The sequence below is a fragment of the Leopardus geoffroyi genome, chromosome A2 (genome assembly GCF_018350155.1).
Source record: "Leopardus geoffroyi isolate Oge1 chromosome A2, O.geoffroyi_Oge1_pat1.0, whole genome shotgun sequence".
Classification (NCBI taxonomy): domain Eukaryota; kingdom Metazoa; phylum Chordata; class Mammalia; order Carnivora; family Felidae; genus Leopardus; species Leopardus geoffroyi.
In genome coordinates this window covers 84,866,769-84,894,340 of record NC_059331.1, presented here as the reverse complement: position 1 = coordinate 84,894,340, position 27,572 = coordinate 84,866,769, and the positions used below count along the sequence as shown (strand labels likewise).

At 35.6% G+C, this 27,572-nt stretch overlaps 1 protein-coding gene across 2 annotated transcripts in view; it reads right to left on the bottom strand.

Moving 5' to 3' along the window:
• Positions 1–1,342: 1,342 nt before the first annotated feature.
• The window catches only part of GNAI1 (G protein subunit alpha i1), an 85,679-nt gene continuing 59,449 nt past the window's right edge, over positions 1,343–27,572 (bottom strand). For both annotated transcript variants that reach the window (XM_045494612.1, XM_045494611.1), the window contains 5 exons: positions 21,327–21,484; positions 17,147–17,275; positions 10,853–10,982; positions 9,280–9,433; positions 1,343–3,410 (listed from right to left, as the gene is read on the bottom strand). In XM_045494612.1, the coding sequence (XP_045350568.1) occupies positions 3,220–3,410; positions 9,280–9,433; positions 10,853–10,982; positions 17,147–17,275; positions 21,327–21,484 (762 nt within the window). In that variant the 3' untranslated portion in view covers positions 1,343–3,219. The remainder of the gene's footprint in view (positions 3,411–9,279; positions 9,434–10,852; positions 10,983–17,146; positions 17,276–21,326; positions 21,485–27,572) is intronic.

The following is a 27,572-nucleotide window of genomic DNA, read 5'->3' as shown; positions in this document are numbered from 1 at the left end:
AAAGTGTTTAGATAAACTCAGATGGTTAAGAGTGGGGATAAACAACTTACACATTTTCTAGAAATAAGGTAGCATTCTCAAGAGTTCTACAACAGACATGAAGTTGAAGTGATAGGTTTGACACCTTGATTTGGTCTTGGTCAAGTTAATTAACCTCTCTGAGCCTTTTCTGATCTTACAGATCCTTTGACATTCAGTAAGAACATACGCATTTTGAGACTTTTTCAATAAGTGATTGAATCTGAATGAATTTAATGAAGCATATAGAGTCCTTTAAATGGATACTGAAATGAAGGGAATTTTAGAAACCAGAACAGCTTTCATAAATTTAGGAATGATAACTGGGACTATGACTGGTTCATTTTGGGTCACATGCCTAGTGATGAGAGACCAGGACTGGTCAGGTTTGATCCTATGCCAGGGAGGATTGGCAGCCCTACTGGAACCATGTAGTTCCCCAAAAAGCAGACTAAAGAGATGTGACAGGTGAATCTAAAAAAGGTAACACAAACAAAAGTCCTAATAAAAGTAACATTACTAGATATGAATGAACACTTCCCATGTCCCATGGATTGTTTTAAGCATAGCTCACACAGTATGTAGACAAATACTTGGAGGAAGGCCCAGGCTATGCGCAAAGTACTTTTAGGATGCAATGTAGAAGAGGAGTGGAGACATAATGAAGTGGGATCAGATAGTGGATGAGCTCTGAATAGGAGGCAAAGTTAAACTTGGTTTTATTGAAAAGTCAGAGCCAATGCCCTGATAACACAAGATAACACAATTAGGATAACTAGCCTGTACGAGAGAAAGGAAAAATGGGAAGTGGAGAATTTAATTAACAAGCCATTTCACGCAGAAGTGAAGCAAAAACCTGCATTTGGTAGGTGGTAGTGGGAATGGAAAGGAAAAATAAAAACTGGCAAGGCATTGGAAGACTAGAGTTGTGAGCAAAATGGTGGTTTATCAGAGATGGAGATGAGGGCTAAAGAGTTAGAAGTGGCTAAAAAGTTGCCTGTTGAGGCACTGAAGAATGATGGTGCTGAGTGGTTACACTGGCAAAATTAGGGGGTAAGAACAGGTTTAATGAACTGGTAAGAACTGGGAGAATGATGATGAATGTGGTTTGGGACATATGGACTTAAGGGCAGGCAGTAAATTCTCAGAAGGGGATATCAACCAGACAGTTCTAAATGTGGCACCGTATCTCCTGAAGAAACTTGAGGCAGGAAAAACTCAAGTTTGTGGAGATGAAATTGCAAAAAGATAAAGAATAAATGGGCATTCCATAGACTGATACTTAGTAAATCCTAATGTCAAACGTGTTTAGTCAACAGGTTTGTAAAATTTTAAAAATTTAAATTTATTAGGATTTATTAGTAACACAATTACACAGAATAAAGTTCAGGAATTCACCAATTATGGTCACCAAGATGTGCTTCTTTGTGGCTTTTTAAACAGTATTTCTCAGGATTCATATTTATTCATAGTATAGGTGAATTTCATACATAGCTTCACAATAAGGGTGTTACAGGTCTTCCATCAGTAAAATTAATGAAAACATCTTTCATGAAAGGCACGTAAAGAATCTAAACTAACACATTTAAGAAACTGTGATAACTTTGAATTTCTTTACATCACAAAGAAGAAAAACAAATCCCCAAAATATAACAGATGAAAATGTAGTCTGTGGTTACCCACACCCACACACACTTCAAGAAATATACTTCAACAAAATGACAGCACGTAACTAAGAGACTACTTATCCACAAAGCTTATTGAAGGACCTTTTTCAAGATGAGTAAAACAACAGAAGTAGGGTAGGGAATGCTGTTCATTTTGTTGAAATGAAGTCACAGAGACACATCATGAATCATGAAAAGAAATGACTATCAAAGTCCAATATCTAGCTAATATGTAACACTTTTTTGAGCATACATAAAATCACTGACTTTATTAAATACTATTACTCATTTTCTAAGTGTAATTGCCCGTTTAATTGTCAGAAATAATAGCACAATTTAAAAAGAAATATTAACTCAAGCAAGTGGTGGAAATTTGAGTAAGAGAAAAAAGTAATTTTAATATATAGTGTGATAATTAAGTTTGAAAGTAGTTACATATAGGAATCTAAAGCTTGCATTAGATCAGCAGCTGAATATTCAAAGATCTTTCTTGTTATCTTCCAAATAAGGAACTATCATATATGCTAGGTACAAGGGATTTCCCAAAGGAAATACACAAATGAATGTCTCAAAATTCATTATGCTGACATATTTTTACCCACAAAATGCTCTCAATCCACCTAAACTTAGTTATAAATAAGAATGTAGTTATTTAAAGTGTATAAAAATTAATCTGGCATCACCTTTAAGGAAATGCATGAATACCATCCAAATATTAAAATTCAAAGTGAAAACAAACCAACTGAATAAAAATTAAGTGTTTATAGTAAGTCTGAGAGTATAGCCTCAAAAATCTGAAATTTCAGTTTTTCAAACCAAATCTAATGTAGAATTAGATCAGCATGCACTTTTAGAAGAAAAATTAAAATGCATACAATGTTTATATAACTGATCCAAAGGCAGGTATATTCATCCTCTTAAGAACATTTCAATAAAACACATTAAATTTAAAGAACAAATCATGTTATTAAAATAGTCTGTGCAATGTTTGTACAAATAACTTTGTTAAGATTACAAGTATACATATAATCAAGATAAGGGCTGCAATGTTTCCTAATATTAATTACTGTACTTAAAAATTTACAAGACATGAACATAAATAAAGCTGTTTAAAACTGGCAAACACGGTAATAGTCTGTCATTCAGTACAAAGTACTTAGTATTTCTGTTTATTACCAAAGCCATCACGCTAGAATAAGTTGCCACTCTTAAAGCCTAAAAGTAATGTGGAAAAACAAAAGTTATAAATACATGTATACATACATTTGCATATTTACACATAGGCAGAAATCATCAATACACTAGAGTCGAGCATTAACACTGCCCTTAGTTTCCCACTGCAGGACCACCTCTCACATTTAAGAAAGGTCCTTCTATTACTTTCAGTTAAAAAAACACAACAGAACAACTTTGGTCAGGTCCCAGATACATCTGCTGTATACTACATTGTGTTGCTGCAAGACTCTAATTTAGAGAAATCCACACAGAAGTACTCATTTGGTTTGAAAATGCATTTTACCATTAACTGCAAAATTTAGAAGAGACCACAATCTTTTAGATTATTTTTTATGATGACATCTGTTACAGCATCAAAAACAAACTGCACATTCTTCGTATCTGTGGCACATGTGAAGTGGGTGTATATTTCCTTTGTGTCCTTTCTTTTATTGAGATCTTCAAACTGACACTGAATATACGCAGCTGCCTCTTCATATGTGTTTGAGCCTGAGACGGGAGAAGGCAAGAAACATAAGGTGAAAAGTTAAAATGAGTACACATAAGCAAAATGGACCTGAAAATATTGAAATCAGTTCCATACATATAAAATATGTGGATTATGTCACTGTATTTTTCCTTCTAGAACAAGAGAAAGGCGTTTCTCTAAATGAAAAATTCCCAATGTTAATTACCTTTCAATGACTGTTAAGTTACCCTTGAAAAAAACAAAACAAAACAACACAACACACCAAAAGCATGGTATTCTTGGCTCCCCGGGGTCTTCGTTCCTGCCCAATCCAAATGCCAGATCTTCCTTTTTCTTCCCCTTTATACTCGACTTCCCAACACCAAACCAACTCCCTTCCCTGACGGTGGTATGCTATTTCATTTCCAGCCTAGTGGGTGATCGAGAAATTACCTGGTTGAATGGTAATCGGTATTTTTTATTCCCTTTCCTCTATACACATTAATTAGCATTTGTCACTTTTCTTTATTCAAAAATTGTAGACGGGTCTACAATGTGGTTTACGGCCATGAGGTTAAAAACTTCTGAGTAAACACTCCAGAAATGGTCCGTAGCTAATGATAATCACATGCAGCAATAGTTTCTAGGCAAGCCCTTGACAGACCTACCTACTTATGTTCATCATCAGACATATAAAGACTGTTAATAACAGAACTAACTTGTTAGGAAACAACCCAAAAGTTTTGGTATATCTATACAATGAGCTGCCATACAGGAATAAGAAAGGAGAATAAAAGGACTATTGCCACATACAACATGAATGTGTTCCATAAATATACTGTTGAACAAATGAAGCCAGACACAAGAAGAGTATACACTGTAGGACTCAACTGATGTTGGGAAAAAGAAGTTGGAAAAAAATACAAATTAATCAATGAAGACAAAGTCATAATAACCCGGTGTGTCGAGGGTGGGGGCATTTGTTTAGACTGGGAGGCATGATGGAGTTTCTGGGAACCTGGAAATAATGCTGTCTCTTGATCTGAGTGCACATATCTATGTCTTCCCTTTTTAAAATTTCAGTGAGCTTCACCTTTATCCTAAATGTGCACGTATGTATATATTTTATATGTGTACATACATGATACTTCAAAAACTGTTCCATTTAAAAAAAATTATTAGATCTCTCTCTTGCAGTAGTAACACAAAATTATTTGCTGGGCTTTCAAGGTCCTCGGTTACCCAGCCTGCTTAGTAATGCTATTCTGAGATCCTGTGGTCCACACCTGTAGCTTACTCTGTGTCAGCAGAACTCTATGTTACATAACCAACTCCCACCTGGGACCCTGCTCACAGAGCTCTACCAGCTGCTTCACCAGCTACTGCAAATGATGCTGCAATAAACATGCAGGTAGCACCTATCTTTTTTAAGTCAGTGTTTTCATTTTCTTTGGAGAAATTTCCTGAAGTAGAATTGCTGGATATTTCTAATTTTTTTTGGAATCTCCTTACAGTTCCCACAGGGGCCGCACACCAAATTGCATTTTCACCAACAGGGCAAGAGGGTTTACAACCTCACCACACTTGTTTTTTTGCCAGTACCTATTCTAATCGGTGAGGTGGTAGTTCACTGTGGTTTTGGTGTGCATTTCCCTGATGATTATAGAGATTCTGAGCACCTCTTCATGGACCTGCTGGCCATTGTAGGTCTTCTTTTGGAAAAATGGTTCTTCAGATCCTCAGCCCATTTTTTAGTGGATTGTGTTTTTTGCTATTTAGTAGGACTTCTTTATATATTTTCAATACTAACCCCTTATCAGATACATAATTTGCAAGTATCATCTTCCATTCCATAGGTTGCATTTTCATGTTGTTGGTTTTCTTGGCTGTGCAAAAAACTTTATAGTTGGATGTGGTACTACTTGTTTATTTTTGCTTTTGTTGTCTTCACTTTTGATGTCCGATCCAAAAAATCATCACCAAGACTAACATGAAGGAGCTACTGCTTATATTCTTTCAGCACTTTTATGGTTTGAGGTCTTTGATCCATTTTAAGTTAATTGTTTGTATGGTTTAATATAGTGGTCCAGGTTTCCCAGAACAATTTATTGAAGAGACTATCTTTTCTTCATTGCATGTTCTTTGCTCATATGTTGTAATTTTTTGATCACATATGTGTAGGTTTATTTTCTGGGCTATTTCTCACATGTGTGTGTCTATTTTTGTGTCAATGCCATAATGTTTTGATTACTATAGCTTTGCAACAGAGCTGAAAATCAGGGACCCTGCTGCCCCCAGCTCTGTTCTTTCTCAAGACTGCTTTGGCTATTCAGGTTCTTTTGTGGTTCCAAACAAATTTTAGGATTGTTTATGCTATTTCTGTGAAAAAGAATGCCACTAGTATTTTGAGAGGGATTGCACTGTATCTGTAGGTTGCTCTGGGGTAGTATGGTCATTTTAACAATATTTTTCTAATCCGTGAACATGAAATATCTTACCCTTACTTTTTCTTCTTCTATTTCACCAATGTCTTGGAATTTTCAGTGTAGAGATATTTTTTCTCCCCTTCTTACATTTATTCCTAGTTATTTTTTTTCTTTTTGATGCAGTTGTAAATGGTATCGTTTTCTTAATTTCTTTCTGATCGTTCATCACTAGTGTATGGAAATGCAAAATATTTTTGCATATATACCGTGTATCCTGCAAATCTACTAAATGCATTGATTAGTTTAACAGTTTAGTGGAGTCTTTATATATGTATACATATATATAGATGTTGAATAATATGTATATATAATACTATAATCAAATAATACTATGTTGAATAAAAGTGGCAAGAAAGGGATTCCTTGTTTTATTTCTGATGGGTTTCCTTGTTTTGTTGAAGTATGATGTTAACTGTGACCTAATAAATGGCCTGTTTTGAGGTACATTATTTTGAGTTTTTAGCATAAATGAATGTTGAGTTTTGTCAAGTGGTTTTTCTGTATCATTTGAGAGGATCAAGATTTTTATCTTTAACATTTGCAAATCAATATGATATATACCACTTTAACAAAATTGAACTACCCTTGTATCCCTGGAATAAATCCCACTATATCACTGTGTATAATTCTTTTAAAATATTGTTGAATTTGGTTTGGTAACATTTTGTTGAGGATTTCTGCATTTAAGTTCACCAGGGGTACTGGCTTGTAATTTTCTTATGCCATCCTTGTCTAGTTTTGGTATTAGGGTAAAATGCTGTCCTCATAAAATGATTTTGGAAGTGTTCCTTTCTCTATTTTTCTTTTCCAAGAGCTTTAGAAGGACTGGTATTAATTATTCTGTAAATGCGGGTAGAATTCATCAGTAAAGCCATCTGGTCATGGACATATTTATTGAGAGGTTTTGATCATGAAGTAATTGGTCTGTTTAGATTTTCTGTTTCTTCATGATTCAGTCTTAGTAGGTTCTAAGTTTCTAGGAATTTTTCTACTTTTTCTAGGCTGTCAAAATAAGTTTATGTTTTAACTCTTTCAGGTGGCTAGCAGACAACCATATACTTTACAAATCAAAATTGAGTTTATTGGTACTCTGAAATTCTAAAGCAATAAACTGTGTCTTATTGACAGATGTTAATGCAACCTGTCAGTTAAAAATATGTTTTGAGAAAAAAGCTTCTTGAACAGAGTGCAGAGCTTAACTTGCTGTATATATTATGGGTAGCTAGACTGCAAAATGCCGAGAACTAAGATACATGAATAAATTCATGAGTGTATTTCTCAATCTGATTTTAATTCTTAAGAATGGCAAGGATGTGGTGAGAAGGTAATAGGTATTTTCTAGATGTGATAGAACCGTCATGTATAAAGGCAAGTATGATCTGGTTCAAGAATGAAGAACTGGGAAGGATTGGTAATATAATTGAAAGGGAGATGGAGGAGATTTGAGAAAACAGTAACAGGAGTTTCGGGTGTTAAAAAACACGTGTATGTTCAATAAGCAGCTGGAAACGCAAGCCTGAGTCTCTAGGGAGAAATTAGAGTTGACAATGGAATTCAACATGGTGAGGAAAAACATGACCATGAAAGCAGGGAGCGCTAAAAGATGACAGGTTGCGGATGGAATGTGGTGAAATGCCAACATATTGATATTTTAACAGAAGAGGTGCAATAGGAGCAGGCAGAGGTGGAGATAAGCCCACCTCTGCCTGCTCCTAGTTTAGAGGCTACACAGGCAGGAATTAAAAGTGGAGGCTGCAGCAGGAAGCAATGGAATCATGACCTAGAGCATGTAGTGAGGACTTTACATTCTAATCCTGATACTGGCATTGTGAAAAAATTATGCAATACTCTCTGTGTTCAAAGATTGTGAGATCACGGATTCTTAGTAACTTGACAACATAAGAAATAGCCTTTCTTGGCTGATCTGAAATCCCTGTAGGTATGTGATATTTATGGATTCATTTGGGCAACTCTGGTAATATTAGAAAAAATGGCTACTTCATAATAGAAAATGACAAAAATAAACTGAAAGACAGATGAAAGTAAAGGCAAAACTGAGCCACCTTGACTCTGGATAACTTCAAACTCAGACAGGACCACACATAGTTTTATTCCTAATGAGCACTAAAATGTTTCTGAACAAGGTGACAGGATACAAGGACTTTCAAAAAGAACACAGAAGTTTAAAAATAAGCAACTGTGTGAATTTTTTTTGAATCAACGTATGGGAGTACACAAAATGACCTGTAATAATGAGTAGTGTGATTATATTTATCCAAGAATCTTCCCCTTTGGTTCTAATGAGAATTTAACTCTGGCAGTCTGGTTGTTAACGGGCTGGGTGCAGGCGCACCCATAGACTTGGGTTTGGATTTAGACTGTCCTTGAGCCCCAGTGTTCTCACCTGCATGAGTGGGATGTAAGAGCACTGAAATCATACGGCTGTTTTATCTTAGGCCTGTGAAAAGGCAGTAAATACTCAGTGTACTATTAATATACTCAATGCAAGACTACCTTTGTGTTTATAATGAAACAAATTCTTGAGACTTTAAAAAAAAATAAAGGATGTGGTCAGGGCAACTTGTTTTCAGACTCTTCAGAATAATTGGGTTTAGAGACCATATAAACCAGTGGTAGTCAAACTCTCTTTGAGGCACAGAATCTTTCTTCCTCATTAAAGTAAAATCTTATTCAGAAACCTAATATGTAAAACAGAGAAACAAAGTCACCCTGCTTTAATAAGAGAGATGCTGTGTGCATGGATAGGGGAGGGAGGGAAGTATCTTTAGTCCCTGTACCTACCTAGCTCTAAGGAGCTAAACTAAAACCAAGTTTTAGCTCAACTTCTGATTTTACAAATGGGGTACTGAGACCCAGATAAATTAACTGCCTTGTTCAAGATCAAAGAGCTAGTTATGGAAATGCCAGGACGGCATCTCAGGTCTCCTTTTCTAAGTTCAGGCCATTTTCCACAGCAGGCGAATTACAAGACCATTAACAGTCTCCTTACCAGTGTTGGGATTACTTGTGAAACTGTGTGACTCCCCTGAAAAATAAGTGGTTCGCGGATTCCTTCTTCATTTATAACCCTTATAACTACGGTTCATGTTCTTTTATAGTAACATGCAGCTTTTTTTGTGTGTAAGAGTACATCCGTCTTTGAGATTAGACGGTGAACACAGACTGGTCTTATTTACTGTGCATCACACATACCTGACAGAAGATCATCATAAAAAATTACCTAACAGCTTTTCCATTTGAATATGTTATTTCCAATAATCTTAGCTACACCTCAAGGAACTACTTGTACTTGAATGCAGTTTAATAATTTTAATTAAAGGTGATCTACAACTGAAATCTTGCCTTAGGGGAACTTTAGTTAGAAATATATGACTTGACAAGTTATCCACAGAAAGTAAAATACCTGCGTATTCTGGATAGCATATAGTGAGAGGGCTCTTTTTGATTTTTTCTTCAAAGAGATCCTTCTTGTTTAGAAAAAGTATAATAGACGTATCTGTAAACCATTTGTTGTTACATATGCTGTCAAACAACTTCATGCTTTCATGCATTCGATTCTGTAACAGGAAAGAATACAGTTTGTCACAACACGAAGGGTTTTGAAAGTATTACTTTTAAAAAATAGTGTTATCAGAAGAGAGAGCTCGGTCAGCTGAAAAATAATGTAGCACAGAAATACATTCCCACCATTTAAGAACAAGTATTGATTGCAGGTGAGATGAATGTGTACACTACTCATCACTTTTTGCATTCAACCCGTACTCACACAGTGTCCACTATGTGTCACTGTACCTGGGAACACCCTGCTGCAGGACCCTGCAATCTAGAGACACCAAGTGTGAACATTCAAAAAGAGATCTCACTGTTACAAAGTTAATGGAAGCTTCTCCATTAAAAAGATAAGTAAAGGTTTTTAAAAATTAATAAATTGAGCAATTAGCCCAACCCTCTAAATATAATGGTGTGTTAGGGACAGAATCATCCACTCCAGTTTCCTGTTCTTCTAGTATACGTGGTATCAAAAGGACACTAACAGAAAGGAATATGTGATGGTGAACTGCACTATAATTGCACGTGCCAGATTTTAAAAATACAAAAGTGACATTTTGATCTCTTTTTCCCCAGTCTGTATTAAAGTTAACTTAGAATGACAGTGCTCTGAGGTGCCTGGGTGACTCAGCAGGTCAAGTGTCTGACTTCAGCTCAGGTCATGATCTCGCAGTTTGTGGGTTCAAGCCCCGCGTCGGGCTCTGGGATAATAGTTCAGGGCCTGGAGCCTGCTTCGGATTCTGTGTCTCCCTCTCTCTCTCTCAAAAATAAAGACTTAAAAAAATTTTTTTTAAATGACAACACTTTAGGAGCGCCTGAGTGGCTCAGTCAGTTGAGCATGTGAATCTTGATTTTGGCTCAGGTCTTGATCTTGCGGGTCATGAGTTTGAGTTCAGGCCCCCAAGAGCTTGCTTGGGATTCTCTCTTGCCCCCTCTCCCTCAAAAATAATAAACAAACATGTTAAGGATAAAAAATAAAATGACAGAACTTTAAATTTCTATATAAAAATATTTTCCCTAGATTAATGGTACATTGTAACACCTCTGAAAATTACACGGCAATAGCAAAGTATAACATGGATTAAAGATTACAGAGCTGGCAGAAGTAACAAGTGAAGAAAAATGAGCCTTGGACTATTACAGGAGTTAACTTTACTTTTAGTCACTTCCTAGATAGCAGATACAGGAAATGCATAAATAAGCATATCGGATTGAAGGGAGATTAACTCTCAGTCTTTTCTTATTCTTGGGGTCCCTCTGTGCTTCTTTAGCGTACTTCCCTTTCAGTATATACAAAGAAGAGCCAGAGGAAAGAGCCTGAACTTTCAAATAACTCACGCCATTAGCGAGAATTACTCAAGAATTATTCTCAGAAAAATCCTTGGCAGTATCTCCAGCCCTTCATCTTTCACAGTGGTTCTACTTGCCATTTCCTCATCTTCGGCTAGAACCAGGTCATAGTCACTCAGAGCCACACAGAAGATGATGGCGGTCACTCCTTCGAAGCAATGAATCCACTTCTTCCGCTCAGATCTCTGTCCTCCCACATCAAACATTCTATAAGAGAAAAAAGGAGTTGGACATCACCTTAAATGTTAGAAAGGGGTTCTAGAATATCATCAAAAAAGCTCCAAATTGCAGGGGGAATGTGGGATGGGAGGAAAGAAGGACATTACACGGGAGGAAAATGATGTCACAAATTGGTTTTCGCAAAGGGAAAAAAAAGTCTGGTTTTTAAAATTTTTGATTGAAAACAAAGCTCAAAATACCCTCAAAAAACAACACATTCATTAACATACGAGAACACTTAGATCAGAACATGAAAGCAGATACAAATGAGTGGACTGCACTATGAGTAAACACTGAGAAGTCACAGGAAGCAACTAGGGAACGCAGAGATTAGAGTAAATTCAATTTGCCAGAGTCACAGAACATTACAGGCAGAGGACATGGTCCCTTCTTCCCACCACAAAATGTTTTGTTTCTTTCAGAGGCTAAAAGTAGGACTCTGACATAAAGGGGAAACCTCATTTCCAGGTAAGAAAATGCTGAGTGAGCAAGTGACACTTAGCTGGGGCCAACAGGTGGCCTAAATTAAAAAGCAAAGCCAAGGTATAGGAACAAAAATAAGAAATAGGAGACAAATGGGTTTCCTTACTGAATAGTCTTAAAAGTTAGAGGAAAAAACCCAATTTTTATACAATGTTTAACTGCAGACTATTGTAGCCTGGTATACAAGGTAGTAACACAAGCAGCATACAGAAAATGATCTTTTCATTTTTTTCTCATAAGAATTTATGAAGTTAAGCAAAAGTTGAAATGCACATAGATTGTTATGCAACCTAGAAATAACCACTTATATAATGGAAACACTATGCAAACTGGTGCATTTTAAAAGGCTCCATTCATCTAGATGGTGCACTAATTAAAATAGTCCCTATTTAATTCTCAGGCAAAAAGAATTTCCCTGCAGAATAGTATTGGCCTATAAAGCAAATCGGAGTACATCAACTACTATTGTTACTTTTATCATTATTTCAATGCCGTTCATTCTATTGGGTTAGCTAGTGATTTGTTCCTTAAGTATGATATATAACAAAATGATTCTACCACACAGTAAATTAAAATGGGTTTAATACACAAAAAGGAGAGCTGGTAATAAAGATTAAATAAGAACAAAATAAAAGAAATTAAAATGATTACCCATTTGTAAACAAAGAATTTGAAAATAACCTTACCAAAAAGGCTTTATTTACTTTAGGTAACTTCTCTGATCCAATGTTACATGTATCTTGACCACTCAATATAAAATAACAAGCAAACCCTTTCCATCCCAGCCGACATTTTCCTTCTGTGATGGTTGGTTTTGTGTGTGTCAATCTGGCTAGGCCATCATAAGCAGTTAGTCAAACACTAACCTAGGTGCTTCTGTGAAGGTATTTTACTGCTGTGCTTAACATCTAAAATCAGTCGTCTCTCAGCAAAGAGTATCCCTATTAAGGGGAGAGACCTTATCCTATCAGTTGGAGGGCCTTAAGAACAAAAACTGAGGTTTCCCCCAAGGAAAAGAAATTCTACCTCAAGACTGAAACATCAGTTCCTGTCCGAGCCTGCTGTCCTGCCTTACAAACTTGACACTTGCCAGGCCCCGTGGTCACGTAAGTCAATTCCTTGAAATGGACAACCCTGACGTTAGTGCTCAGAGTGGGGTGCTGCTGTAACCAACACCTAAAATGGGGGAAGCGGTTATGGAACTGGATACTATGTAGAGACTGGAACAACCTTGAGTTACTACACAATAAAAGCCCAGATTGTTTTGAAAAGATGGCTGGTTCGAAACAGACATCTAAGGTAATAATTCTGGAGATGCTTGGGAGTGAAAGGATGGCAGAAAAGCTTCGATCTTAGAGGATATACATATATCATTCATGAACATGATGTTAGATTTTTTGATGAGGTTCCAGAAGGAAATGAGAAATGTGTTACTGGACACTGGAGCAAAGGCAATTCTTGTTGTAAAGTCGCAAAAACTAGGGCTGGCTGTTAAGAAATTAACTTGAATGTTGGCTGAGGAAATTTCCAAGCAAAATGTGCAGGGTATGGCTTTGGTTCACCTTGTGGCTATAGTAAAATATAAAAGGAAAGAGAAGCTGAGGCAGGAACCAGGGAAGAAGCCCATGTGTCAAAGGCCAAGGAACACCAAGGATTTCCAACCACTACAAGAAGCAGGAGGAGGCAAGAGAGGATTCTTCCCAAGAGCCTTCAGAAGGAGCACACTTGTGCAGACATGTTGATTTTAAACTTCTAGCCCCCAGAATTATGAAAGAATATATTTCTGTTGTTTTATGCCACCGAGCTTGTGGTAATTTGTTATAGCAGCCCTAGGAAAGTAATATATCCCCCCTACCTTGTTTTATTCTTCATTATAGTGATTATCACCTCCTGAACATCTGAACATTTATTTATCTCCCTTCCCCCAACAATGTAAAGACAAAGACTTTGTCATACTTCACAAATATTTGTTGAATGAATGCATGAACTATGTCTACAGAATATTTTAAAACACCTTCAAGCAATAATAGACTAGCTTTACTACGTTAAAGATCCACATCTTGCGACGCACCTGGGTGGCTCAGTCAGCTACGCTTCTGACTTCGGCTCAAGTCATGATTGCATGGTTCATGGATTCAAACTCCATGTCGGGCTCTGTGCTGACAGCTCAGAGCCTGAATGCTGCTTTGGATTCTGTGTCTCCCTCTCTCTCTCTCTGCCCCTCCCCAACTCATGATCTGTCTCTATCTCTGTTTCTCTCAAAAATAAACAAACATTAAAAAAAAAAAAAGATCTAGGTCTTCCAGTTATGCTGTGGGAATATTACATATAAAAAGGCTTTTTAACTTATAATCAAGTAATTTACAGAAGAAATCTCCTAAATTTATTCAGTTTAGAAATGAATAAACTGATACTTCTCAAACTTCAGTATAAATCAGACTCACCAGGTGCATAAAGTTGATTCTGCTGGTCCGGGGACCATACTTTGAGAATCACTAGTCTAATTCATTAGCCAAGGAACAAAAATGACTAAAATCTAATGTAACAAATGACTGTGCATAAGGCATTATTCCTTTTTCACACATACTTTAGAATTATCTTCAAATTCTGAAGTTTTTAAAAAGTCATCAAAAACAAAAATATGTTCTCCTTCATATGAACAGATGAAACTTTTTTCTAGCATCAAATAGGTTTCTTTTAGGGAGAGAGGGGAAAGTACAAGGGGATATTGAAGATCATGATATGTTTTTTTTTTTTTTAATTTTTTTAATGTTTGTTTATTTTTGAAGGAGAGGCAGATAGAATGTGAGTGGGGAAGGGCAGAAAGAGAGGGAGACACAGAATCCTAAGCAGCATTCAGGCTCTGAGCTGTCAGCACAGAGTCCGACGTGGGGCTCAAACTCAAACCATGAGATCATGATCTGAGCTGAAGTCAGATGCTTAACCGACTGAGCCACCCACACATCCCCCCCACTTTTTTTTTTTTTAAGAAAGAGTGCAAGCCAGGGAGAGGGGCAGAGGGAAAGGGAAAATGTTAAGCAAGTTCCACTCCCAGCACAGAGCCCAAAGCAGGGCTCAATCCCATAATCCTGAGACCATGACCTGAGCTGAAATGAAGAGTTGGACACTTCATCAACTGAGCTACCCAGGTACCCCCAAGAAGATCCTGAGATGTTCTGACATTCTCAGACTGTCATCTGATAGCACAGTGATCAAAACTCACTGGTACAAAGCGCTGACCGTATGTGCACGTCAACCCTGTAAATACACTCCAAAACCCACTTTACATGTATAGTACTATATGAAAGTAACATAAATTTGTCTTATAATTTTATAATAGAAGGGATGCTTTAATTCTGTATTTGGCAAAAATATTATAGTAAAATTGCTGATTCCTTAAAAGCAATATAGTAGTCCACAGAGACACTTTCCACAAACACTCACAGAGGTGATAAATATATTCTAAAATTATTGTGCTTTATTGCCTCATTTTGAATTTAATTCCAATCATACCAAAATTAAATGAAACTGAAATTTTACATCAGCCATTCATTAAAATGAGACAATGAATTATAATACAAAGCACACAAAATTCAAGAGTTCCCTGTAGAATTATTCTAAGTATATTTCTGCCCTCATTCTTCTGAGACTCAACATATAAAAAGCAAAGTTGGAACCATATGTTTACAATGATAGTAATTTAACAGAACCCAAATCCAAAATAAGACAAAGTTTATCTGAAGTTCCTGACAAACCTATGTTTAAGGCAGCAAGTGAAAACAGTAATGAAACACATCCTGTGAAATTCTACCTCACCCAAGGAGACTAAAAATAAAGGGACTTCCTGGGGGTATCATGGTGAGAGAGAATTTACAGAATCTCAGCACTTGCTTGAGGATGAAATGACAACTTCGAGAAATTGAGGGTAGAATGAAGAGCATGGTCAGGAAAGTGAATGTTTACGATTAATCTAACCAACACTGAAAGTGAATTTTGTGCAGATTCCATCAAGTGCCACATGACAGACTGCACATTTAGCACTGTGCCTTCCCACTGACAGAGCTCTTCCCTCTACAACGTTCCCCTGAGAGGCAATCACCCCATTTATGTTTATACCTCCAACAGTGGGCCAGAGTGTAATACCTTCTGGTAAGACTCTTAACCAATCGTCCTCTTTACCTAATAGGGAAACTTAATTCAAGTATTCTTACTTGCTAACCCCCAACTCCATGCATTTTCTCCTCAAACTACATTTGTTAGAACAAAGCCATTATCTGAACATAATGATTTAAGTTTGCTTTTAAAATATGGTCTTTAAAACAAAGTAAACAAAAAAAAAAAAAATCTGAATCTAAGGTAAAAAAAAAAAAAACACAACAAACCTTTGGAGCCTCATTCTGACACTGAGCTTCCTTATTTTATAACTTTAAGATAAATATGACAATAGTTCTCAGATCAGACATATCAGACTATTTAAATATTCATGTTTTACTATTCCTGACTTTGGTCATTTAATATCCTAAAAGTAGTAAACAGATGAAAAGAAAGTAAATGATTTTGATAAGAGCTATTGCCAGCAAGGAAAAAAGTCCAGTGACCGCTTCAACAAAACTTTACCAAGTATTAAAGTACAAAGTTACATGGTCAGATAGACTAATTATGATCTGTAATTCTCTTTAAAAAAGGCAGGGCGATGTTTGGATTTGGGTTTTTTCTTTTTGGAGGGAAGCTGCCATGGAAAATTAAAATTCAATTTTAGTTTGCTGGAAAACTCAATTACATGAACCACTGAATGCAGAATAAATCAGTGATAAGCGGTAATAAAAAAAAATGTATTTAAGATATTCAGGGAAGGAGTCAGAAGTACAGTTGCATATAGGTAACTACTTTCCACAACTTATTTATAAAGAAGCTCACCAATATATTTGTTTTTTTATCTTTGACTACAAATCTTTTTTAGATGCTCTCAGAAATCCTGCTTTATTATTACTATTTCAGAGCACTAGAGTTAACTGAAGCAAAGTCCAAGTGGTTTTTTCATGCTTTAAAAAAGAGGAACACAGGTCTGTAAATCTGAATGTAATGTTTCACTGAGAGTCCCTGGGTCTGGTCTGTCACGACCCGAGTGGACTGGACAAAGTGAGCATTTCCAATGGCTCCAAATCTGTGCTTCTCTACTCAAACCTCAGTAAGTCAATATTCATTACATTCTACATTAAACGAACATTTTTCAACCTAAAAAAGTACACACGTTTGCATGAATAAGAATTTTCATGAAAACTTTTAAAAAGGTACCCTTCACTTTTAGTATTTCCATAAATAAGCATTTATTCAATCAGTAATTTTTTGTGAAGAATGTAGGACAACACTTTATAATATCAGAGTAATATTTTCTATTCAGAAATAAAAGTCAAAAACTATTTTTATTTAAATCGCTTTGAAAAATCTAGGCAAAAGAGATTGCATGGCCATTTTTTCTCAAATAAAAATACAAATATTCCTTCTAAGAATGTTTGTTACCCTTTTACCCAAAAATGCTTTGTCCAATAACCTAAGAAAAGTTTTCTTTTGTAATTTTTAGCTCAGTTTTTAAATACTTTTACCACTTTTTTACTAAACAACGTGTTTTATATCTAAATTTGTAAATTATATGCTTTGCAGCTACTCACTTAAAATGAAGATCTTTGAAAGTAAAATGGGTTTCAACAATTCCTGTAGTTTTCACTCTAGTTCTGAGAACATCTTGTTGAGTTGGAATGTAGTTTGGTTGTGCTATTCTGTCCAAGTCATTCAAATAGCTGAAAAAATAAACAAGACAGTAAGCTAATCGTTAATACAGCCATTAAAGATCTCCTCAATCAAGGAGTAAAACATTTTGATGCATGCAATATTCAAATTACTGGAAATCGTTACATTTCTCGGTAATAAAACAATTTAAGTTTATATGTTCTATAAACTCCCACTGAAATGAAAACGTTTATATAAGTCTCCAGCCACAAAGCTCTTTTAAACACTTTTCAAGTGTTGTGTTCTTTGTTTCCTAAGGACACTAGTCATTCTCCTTGTTGGAAACAAAACAGAGTAACAACTTCTTAAAAACCACACAAAACCAACTGTACACTACAAGTTTGTTTCTTAAAATTCTTTACTACACATTTTTTATATAGCACTGTGTTTATTTTCCAGACATGACTCTTGAGGATTCTGAGAATCTTACACTTTTAAGAAACTAATGAGTAACCTCTAGTCGAAGGCTGAATTCAATACTGTTCCTTTTCAACCAGCCTCAAGTTACACATAGGAAAACAGCACACATGCTCTTTTACTCTGCATTTTACTGGCTCTGTAAATCAATATTCGTATTTTACTTCTCACTGATTTTAGTCATCCACCCATTCAAAACTGTCTGCCAATGATGCCAAATATGTTGTGCTATTCAAATGTAGCGGTGTCACACAACGAAATTATTGTGTAAATTATCTCATGCCATTTTACATAGTAAATAATGTTGTAGAATGTCCAAATAGAGAGAGATTAATGTGAACCTCGGTGATTAAAGAAGCATTCATGGGTGGTGAGGGGTTTAAACAGAAATCTGAATGATGGGACAGAAAAAAAAGAGAATGCCATCCACATGAAGAGAATTAGTAAAACAGTATAGAGACAGGAACAGTCACATCTCGTTTCTCAGAAAGCAAGGCCCCTAGGAAGGGTGATGCAGAAATTCAAAAGAGAAGTCTGGACTTAATCTTAAGGTCAGCTGATCGTGGGGACCATCCCTACAGTGTCTTCTAATAGCTGAGAGTAATCAGTCAATGACGATTTAGAAGATACATCTATGTTTATTACAGAGAGGCACTAACTACTGCAATGTTAATTGAGGTTATCCTCTGAAACTGTTCCTTAGCCACTTACAACAGGTCTTGCGAACAAAAGGAGCTTAATAAATATTTGATTTGTAGACATGGAGGTCAAAAGCTATCCAAACACTGAGTAATCAAAAATGTTTTAAAGACAGTTAAGTATATGTATGTGATACTAGAATACAACGAGAGAGGACACCTTGGTTATCTGTATTATTTGCTGAACTTAAAAGAATCTTATTATCTTACTGCACTGGTAATAATCCCCCAGTACTTATCTGTGTTTTTAATTCCACATATATAACGTTATGTATTATTGTAAGAAAATCTAACTTAACAGGCCATGGCAAGATTTTACTCATTGTCCTTTTTTTTTTTTTTTTTACTCATTGTCCCTTTTAAGTAGTGTTACTCTCACTTAAAATGGGCTTTGATTACTCAGATCCATTTCTTTGCTTAAAACTGCTTCAGAATTGCCTCTAAAGACAACGCACATTTATATTTCAACGTGACAAATAAGAAAAACCGGCACAATTAAAAACTCCAATTGTTTTAAATGATCACAAATTTAAAGTAAACTGGTGCTTGGACAGTCGTAATGGGCAACTTGGCAGCCCCCCCCCCCACCGCGCCCCGCCCCCCCCCCAGTCAAAAACTCGGAAATCGGGGCGCCTGGGTGGTGCAGTCGGTTAAGCGTCCGACTTCAGCCAGGTCACGATCTCGCGGTCCGTGAGTTCGAGCCCCGCGTCAGGCTCTGGGCTGATGGCTCAGAGCCTGGAGCCTGTTTCCGACTCTGTGTCTCCCTCTCTCTCTGCCCCTCCCCCCGTTCATGCTCTGTCTCTCTCTGTCCCAAAAATAAATAAAACGTTGAAAAAAAAAATTAAAAAAAAAAACAAAACAACTCGGAAATCAAGATGCACTGTAACCACTGTGGAGGAGAAAATTTCTGTGACTTCCTTCATTCTTGGAAAATGGCTCCATTATTGCCATCTTAAGGTCAGAACCACTAGTAATGAACTACTGGGGAGACAAAATGGCTTATTCTTCTCAGTGCACTGTATGCAGGAGATAAGCCTTGGTCATTAGACTGCAGGGGTCCAGGAAGTACCACCATATGGGGAAACACACTTCAGTCGATTGTCCCCGAGAAGCACCCCTTTACTACTGAAAAAGCTCCCCTTGGTGGGCTTGGCTCAGAGCACTCTTCTCAACATGGCAGGGATTCCCATTTAGATCTTTCTGCAGGTGCTCGTGGTGCTAAAGCAAATAATATGGTGTAAGAGTTATGTTCTTCTGTAAATAATTTTTTTTCTAATTTCTCTTCTACCTTCTGTAAAGTATGGTTTGTTAGTTCATTCATTACTAAACAAAGGCACAGTGAATGACAATTATGTGTCAGGCAATGCAGAAAGAACATACGGTAAAAGCAGACCTTACTGAATTTACAGTGTAGTGGCAGAGGCAGGAAGTAAATAATTTCAACAAAAATACAAATCAAATTACTTCAAAGTAAATGTAAATCTGTCAGCGTTCTGAAAAAACAAGTTTTGTGTACTGTAAGTATATAAAACAGGGAGGCAAAGACCTAATCAGTGAGTCAAACTCACTGAGGACAAAGATGACACCAGTGGAACTACCTATTCAGTAACATGTGACTTATACGTGTATAAAATACGTACATACTAACATGTATGGTGTATAGAGTGGCAAAGCATTAAAAACACAGACCAGAAAATAGAGCATGACAAAAATGGGCATGGGTTCCACAAAAATGTCTATTATTTACTCATCTGCACTAAACCACTCATGTGACACATACTGAGTACTCTGATGTGTAACCAATGACATGCGACATGGTAATCAGGAAGAGCCATACCCAGTTTGTTTTTCACTGTGAAGTATGTGTATTTACCTAAATCTTACTAATACCCATCATCTTCTATCTTATTCTCACTTGTGTCCCTAAAAGCCAATAGCTCTTTCAAGAAAATGGAACAACCTTGGGAAGCAAAATGAGTGCAGAGCACATGTCTGAAGACCAATCAAGGCCATTCATATCTGACATTTCTGCTGAGTATGTGTGCCAAATAATGGAAACAAATACTTGATTTTTTTATCAAGTGATCTGCTAGATCACCAAGCAGAAAGCTCCCTGACCAGGTTTTATCACAACTTGCTTTATGAACTTTCTGTGGCCACCATCCAAAAAAATCAGGGAAGATTTTTCTTACAAAATACTGATGTCTAGTGCAACAGGGAACATACAGTTGATAATTTTCAAGTGTACAGCTACAGAAGATATCTTGGGATCACCATATACCCCTTCACCATACACACAAAGTGCCTGTCACTGGATGAGTAACTCTTCTCAGGCACTATTAGTATAATGAAAAGAACAAAATCAGGGTTGCCTGGGTGACTCAGTCATTTAACTTTCTGAGTCTTGGTTTCAGCTCAAGTCATCATCTCACAATTTCGTTGAGTTTGAGCCCCGTGTCTGGCTCCACACTGACAATGAGGAGCCTACGTGGGATTCTCTGTCTCCCTCTCTCTCTGCCCCTCCCCCACTCATGCCGTCTTTGTCTCTCTAAAAATAAATAAATAAAACTTAAAAAATAATAAAAAGAACAAAATAAGTTACCCTCCCCTTGGGCTAGTCCCAGGAAAACTAGAGATACACCCAAATTCAGAGTGAACTTTGTGAAGTTCCAATTACTTTCTTGGAAATTCACTGGAAAAAGTCCATTCTGCATGTTTCAATTAGAGTTACATAAGCATGAGTCTCTTGAGACACTTCTGAAGGCAGAGAAAATAACTGCAATGCTATCTACACACAAAAAATAAAGTTTTAAAATACTGTCATCCTGAGTATCCTGAGTTTTACAAGAATGTGTCAGCCAATTCTGCAATAGCATTGACTTGGAGGTATATTTGACTTCCAAGTAATTATTCATGATAGTTTAGTTCTAAAGTTACGATTACTTACTATGCTGCGGAATCATTAAGCTGGTACTCTCGGGATCTGTTGAAACAGGCTTGTACACCACTATCTTTCCACAATCTCTTTATAACTCCGGCAAGTTCTGCAGTCATAAAGCCTTCTTCAGCGGCTCCAGCAAGCACAAACAGTTGGCGGGCATCATCCTGAACATTCAAAGACCATTTTTTTTTTTTTAAGTAAAGAGAGACACATTACAGGTTAAAAGTACAAAGGGAGGCATTGCAGATTATAAGAAAAGTGCAACAGTGAACTTCCTTTGTTTTCCATTGGGGTCAGAACTTAATTCTCTATAGCACCACTTAAAAAACTGGCTTAACTAAAAGAGTATAATCTTCAATCATGAGTCTATGTTTTATAATATCAGTAACAGCTATCAAGGCACTAGGAAAACTGGAAGAATGACAGACTACACTTACAACTCAAGAGGGGATCCATTAAGTGACTATTCACGATCTCTCACAGTTTTTTGTGCACTGATAATGATCAGTTTTGAAAACAGAGAAATAATATATGTGTCACCCCTCCCTCCCAAAATGTTTCTAAGAAACACACTAACACCATTAAAGATTATTTTAAGATAGAATCTAATTAAATGTTAGCTTTCTGATCTTCTTTATACAAGGAACAGATTTAATTCAGAGAAGGGAGAAATCAATGTAGAATAGGCAGTTTCACATAGAACTATTTTCTCAGATTTTCAGGAGACTATATATATATTAAATCAATGGGCCAGGGGTGGGGTGCAGGTGTTTGCTCACGCAGGCATAGAAAAACACGAAATAAACACAGCTATGAAGTAGAAATACAATGCACACTGAAGACAGCATGCAAAATATTTTAAGTGAAGGAATGCTGTGTATAAAGTTAAATTTTCCTTACGTTTTGAGGCTACAAATATTTAGTATTAAGATCCACAGGTAATCAACCACACTAGTGCTGTCCAAAGGAAATACAACATGAGACACTGATGTACTTCTAAATTTTCTAATAGCCATATTTGTAAAAGCAAAAGAAAGGTGAAATTAATATAATGTTTTGTTTAACCTCTACCTAAGATAACATTTCTACATGAAATCAAAATAAAATTATTGGGATATTTCACATTTTTATACATATTTAGTGTTCAGAATCTGACATTTATTTTTACAGAGAGCATATCTCAATTCAGATGAGACATTTCTAATACTCAATAACCATATGTGGGTGGGGGCTACACTGCTGGATAACAGCAAAAGAGTATAAAACTGGATTAACTATAGTTTTCAGGTAAGAACATAGTTAATCTAAAAATAGGGGAGATATGAAATTGCTATCTTCATAGAGATTCTCTGTAGCCTAAGACTTACAGCTTTACATTAAGTCAGTGGACAATCCCTAGTTTTTCTAAACAAGGGGCATTTTCCCAAAGTACTGCAGTAAATGTTTATGAAGTGATGACACACATTATAAGGTATACAGTAGAGAAGCCATTTGGTGACACAGGACAGCAAACGTATTAGCTGACAGTAAAATTCATTCTGCTGCCAATTTGTGAACCTTTTTCTTTTTTTTTTTCCAGATAGAACTCATACTGAAAAATAATTAAGTATCTCAGCATGGGAACATATTATTCAAGCATATGTTTCCCTTTTTAGTAAATCACAAGAGAAATGCATGCAAGCAAGTAACACATGTACAATAACCTTAATAAAACCCAATATAACATGATTTCAAGTTCATTCTTAGCACCATTTACCTAATTACAGTAAACATTCAGTTTTCCAAATAACTGTCTATATATGAGAAATTTCTAAATTTGGTCATTGTTATTAAACAACATCACACAGAATTTTCTCCATCCATTTCAGAAAAGCACTTTTCACTTAAGTAGTTTTTAATGAGCTTTCATTATGATATATTTATTCAATTTCATTAAAATTTCTTGACAGAAAACACTAATGCCTTCTGGTATGGGTCTTAAGATCACATTCTCTTCAAACTGTCTAGGAAGAAGCCTGAAGAAAAAGACATGAGAAACTTTGGAAGTGTACTTATAAACTGTACTGTTACATTCAAAAATGTCTCTTCTTCACAAAATGTAAAATAGCCTCTTTTCCTTGAAAAACTAATTAGAATATTCACTACCATGTCATTAGGAGGACATTCAGAGGTCTATCAATTAGGCCTTCTGGTAATAAATTTAAACTTATTTAAATTTATTCTTATTCTTAAACTTATCTTATTCTTAAACTTATTCTAAAAGTACTTTAGAAATCATTCTACCTAAACTTTTGTTTTGTATAAAAAGATTCTGAACACAGAGTGGTTAAGCAACTCATTTGATGTTTCACAGCTAACCGGTCACCCAATCACACATATCAGTCAACAGCCACTGTCCAAGACAAGATAAATGTTAAAACTACAGAATGATAACAACAATCCTACCTGGCCATGGAATGAAGTCTTTTCAAAATGTATGTAACATAATGTTACCTAAGAACATCTAGAACGCTAAACACGGGTGTACCAAAACCGTGTGACATAGGGTCGAAAAAAGATTGGGATTGCTAAAGAGTGAAGTTTAGTCAGAAAGGATACAGGGGAGGAAAGCAGCACAGGCACTCTTCTGTGTGTGTTGAAAGAAATGTTATTTGCCAGGCAATTATTTGTGAGTAGCAAGGAAAAATCCTTGGATGTAGCCACGTTTAATATGTTTTCAAGCTACTAAGACTTAAATGAAAATAAGATGGCGGAGAGAATGTAAGTGCCTCTTTATACAACTGTGTGCTCTGGGAACTCAGGAAGAAGTTACGCAAGGCTTTCGTGTGAAGGGACATGGAATAGGGTCGCTTTTCCCGCTGAGGGTCAGGGAACTTGGCATGCTGTATTTATTTAGTGACAGCACATTTCATCTGAGGCTGTCACCTACTTTATGGGAATTCAGAAGAGTCCTTTTGGGATGGGGAAGAGAAGACTCTGAGGGACCAGGACAGCTGTCTTCTGACATTTGAAGTAAGGATTATTTAAGGTAAGAGTAGACTTAATATTTAGATATAAAGCATAAAAAAGAGAATTCTTAGGGCAAAAGATATCAGATTTCAATTCCATACAAAGAACACTTTTTAACAAAGCCATGCCAAAAAAAAAAAAAAAAAAAGGAGGGGAAATGAGAGACTAAGTTTTTAAGCAAAGGCTAGATGATTGTTATAATATAGCAGACAGAATCATAAATGAGATTAAGAGTTTAAACAGAAAAAATCAGAAAGCCCTTCTATAATAGAGATTAAATAATATGATAAAGTAGTCTTAAATATAGTGACAACTCTAAATTTTTGGCCACAATGATAATATATTGATGTCATGATTGATACAAGTATGGAAATCTTTTGTTCCAATGGCTTAACTCAGTTATTTCATTAATAACATTAGTGAATACCACATATGAGAACTACTCATATATTTAATCTGCCAAATTTCTACAGGATATAATCACTCCTATAAATTTAAGTCCACTATACTGCTTTTATCAAAGTTAGTATACCTTTAAAGAAATCCTGAGAATAGGGAAGTCACCACTCCATGGCCCATGGTGCCAATCCCAGACATTTCAAGAATTGCTTTAAGAATACATAGACGTTAAATTTTTTTTCTCTCAAAACACACATATAATCAAAGTAAAAATGACTGAGGCAAGGAAATAGGAAGTCATTTTTCTTTTTTCCAATAGTATTGCTTAACACGATGGGGGAATGCTAAAAATAAAATCATCTAAGTTAATTTTAAATAAATTGCACAGAGCAAAATTTCTCACTAAATTTCAGTGAACATGAGCTTCTCTACATCAAGATAAGAGATTATAATAAATATGCTACATAAAATTAGCCTTTATACGTATACTTATGAAGCTTATAAATACGTGTATTTTTTATTTTCAAGTTCATAAAATAAAAAAAATACTTAAATGTTTTCTGGATGGACAATAAAACTTGTCAAGAGCTATAAAAATATGTGCTGATATGTGAATTGAAAAAAGAAAAACAGTGCTCGAGGCACATATTACATTTTAAAGGAAGATTAATACCACTTAGCCACATACAAAAATCAATTTTCCTCAGAATCAAAAATAATATAATCCTATAACAACCTCTTAGTTCTCAAACATAAGCCAGAATATAAAACCAATTCAAACATTCACCTGGAGAAATAAGAAGTAAAAATTACTAGGAACATTTTGACCAAGAATACTGGGGAAGGAGGGCTAAAATTATCAGATATTAAAAGCTTACAATATGTAGAACACTCTTGTATTAATGCAGATCAATAGAAAAAGATCAAATCTGACCTTATTACATGATAAAGGTGGCTAGGTAAATTAGCAGGATAGGATATGATTAAGGAAAAAAACACAACTCTACTTGATAATTAGATAGCCGCCTGAAGAGGAAAAAAATAATGTAGATCTCAACTTCATGCATACCACAGAGTAAATTTTAGAGTAATTAAAGAACAAACACATGAAATAATGTTAAAATTTACTTCCCTAAAAAAAACATTTAAAATAGTATGAATACTTAGTAAATCTTGGAGAGATTTTCTAAATTTAAACATAACGGAAGAAATAACAGAGGAAGATGTAAGAAAACAAAAACCCTAAGATTTAAAGGCAATAAGCGACATGTGAAAGAACATTAGTGGACAAAGGTTTCATACATAATCAACACACCAAGAATCCAAGTAGTAAATGACTAAGGCATAAAACAGGTCACTGACAAAGAGAAAGAAAAATCTAGTTAGTAGAGATATGGAAAACTGCAATCACACTAAAAATTAAAAATGCACATTAAAATGAGATAATAGGTACTAATAAATTAGCCAGTATTTTAAAAATGTTAAGATTTCTAAATTTTGGCTACCCAGAGTGCTAAGAAAAGGCACTCTAGGAAACAGGACAGGAAGGTAAATTGTTACAACCTTTCTCAGACACAATCTGGCAATTTAGGCAGACAGACAGAAACTAACTAATGAAATACACTACAAAATTAGAAAAACTGAAAAGTAGCCATTATGCAGGTGCATGCTGAGGCTGGAGGGAGAAAGGGAGGTCTTTTCAGTCAATTCAAATCAGTTTCCTAAATTATTCCAAGTAAGTGCTTCTTAAACTATCCATGACAAAGGACCAGTCCTATGTTTTGTTCTCTTTTATTTCCAATCTATTTCAAAATAAAATTTAAATCACACAAAATATAAACCTATTTTCTTAAACTATCAAAGTTACCATATAAATTACTCTGCCAATTGCATTAAATGTAAATTCTTTTCCTTAATTCCTGTACTCACGTGCATGCTTGTGGACAGACACAGATTCATGAACCACACTTTGAAGACAGCACTATTTTAAATGATGCAATGCCTGAGACATGTTAATAGGCTCCTACATAATGCTTCTCTAACTCCCCATTATTAAAAACAATAATTTATCATCCACAGATTGAGTAACTCATTCTGAGAGAGTTTTGAAAGGATAGTCAGCACAAAATCTGATTGCTCTATGCAATCCTTGAAAACAATTTTGTTTCCTCTGATTTTAAATAACTAATGTGTAATCTGCTTTGCAAATCTGGTAACTGCCAAATATGAAGCATACCACAGCAAATTAGTACCATTTCTGTAAGTTTTACATCTTTTTAGTCAATTCTCATCAAATTAACCTACATATTACGATGTAATTCCAATCAAGATACCAACAGACTGTTTTTGTTTTGTTTCAACAGGGATGTGGGGCATTAAGTTGATTCTCAAGTTCACCTGGAGAGAAACGCAAAACCAACTTCATATTTTGGTAACAACAACAACAAAAAAAACAATGGAATGAGTGCTCTTACCCTACCAAATACCAATTAACCCTATGAGGCAAGAGGAACTAAAATACATTGATTCTGAGAAGGATGACAGTAATATAATAATTATAAATGGCAACAATAGTAGCAATAAACATTTAGTGAGCATCTATTATGAACAAGACATGGTAAAAGCTTGATGTTCATTATGTCATTATCTCTCACAACCCTCCCAGGTAGATGTTATTATTTCCATCTTATTGTAATAAAAGACACTTATAAGGGCTAAGTAATTTAACAAGTGACTGATCTGGAAAAAAAAAGAAAGAATACATCAATGGAAAAAAAGGGGTTCAGAAAAACATCCATTTTGCTGCTACAGGAGGAATTTTCAAGTCACTAAGGAATGGCTGTA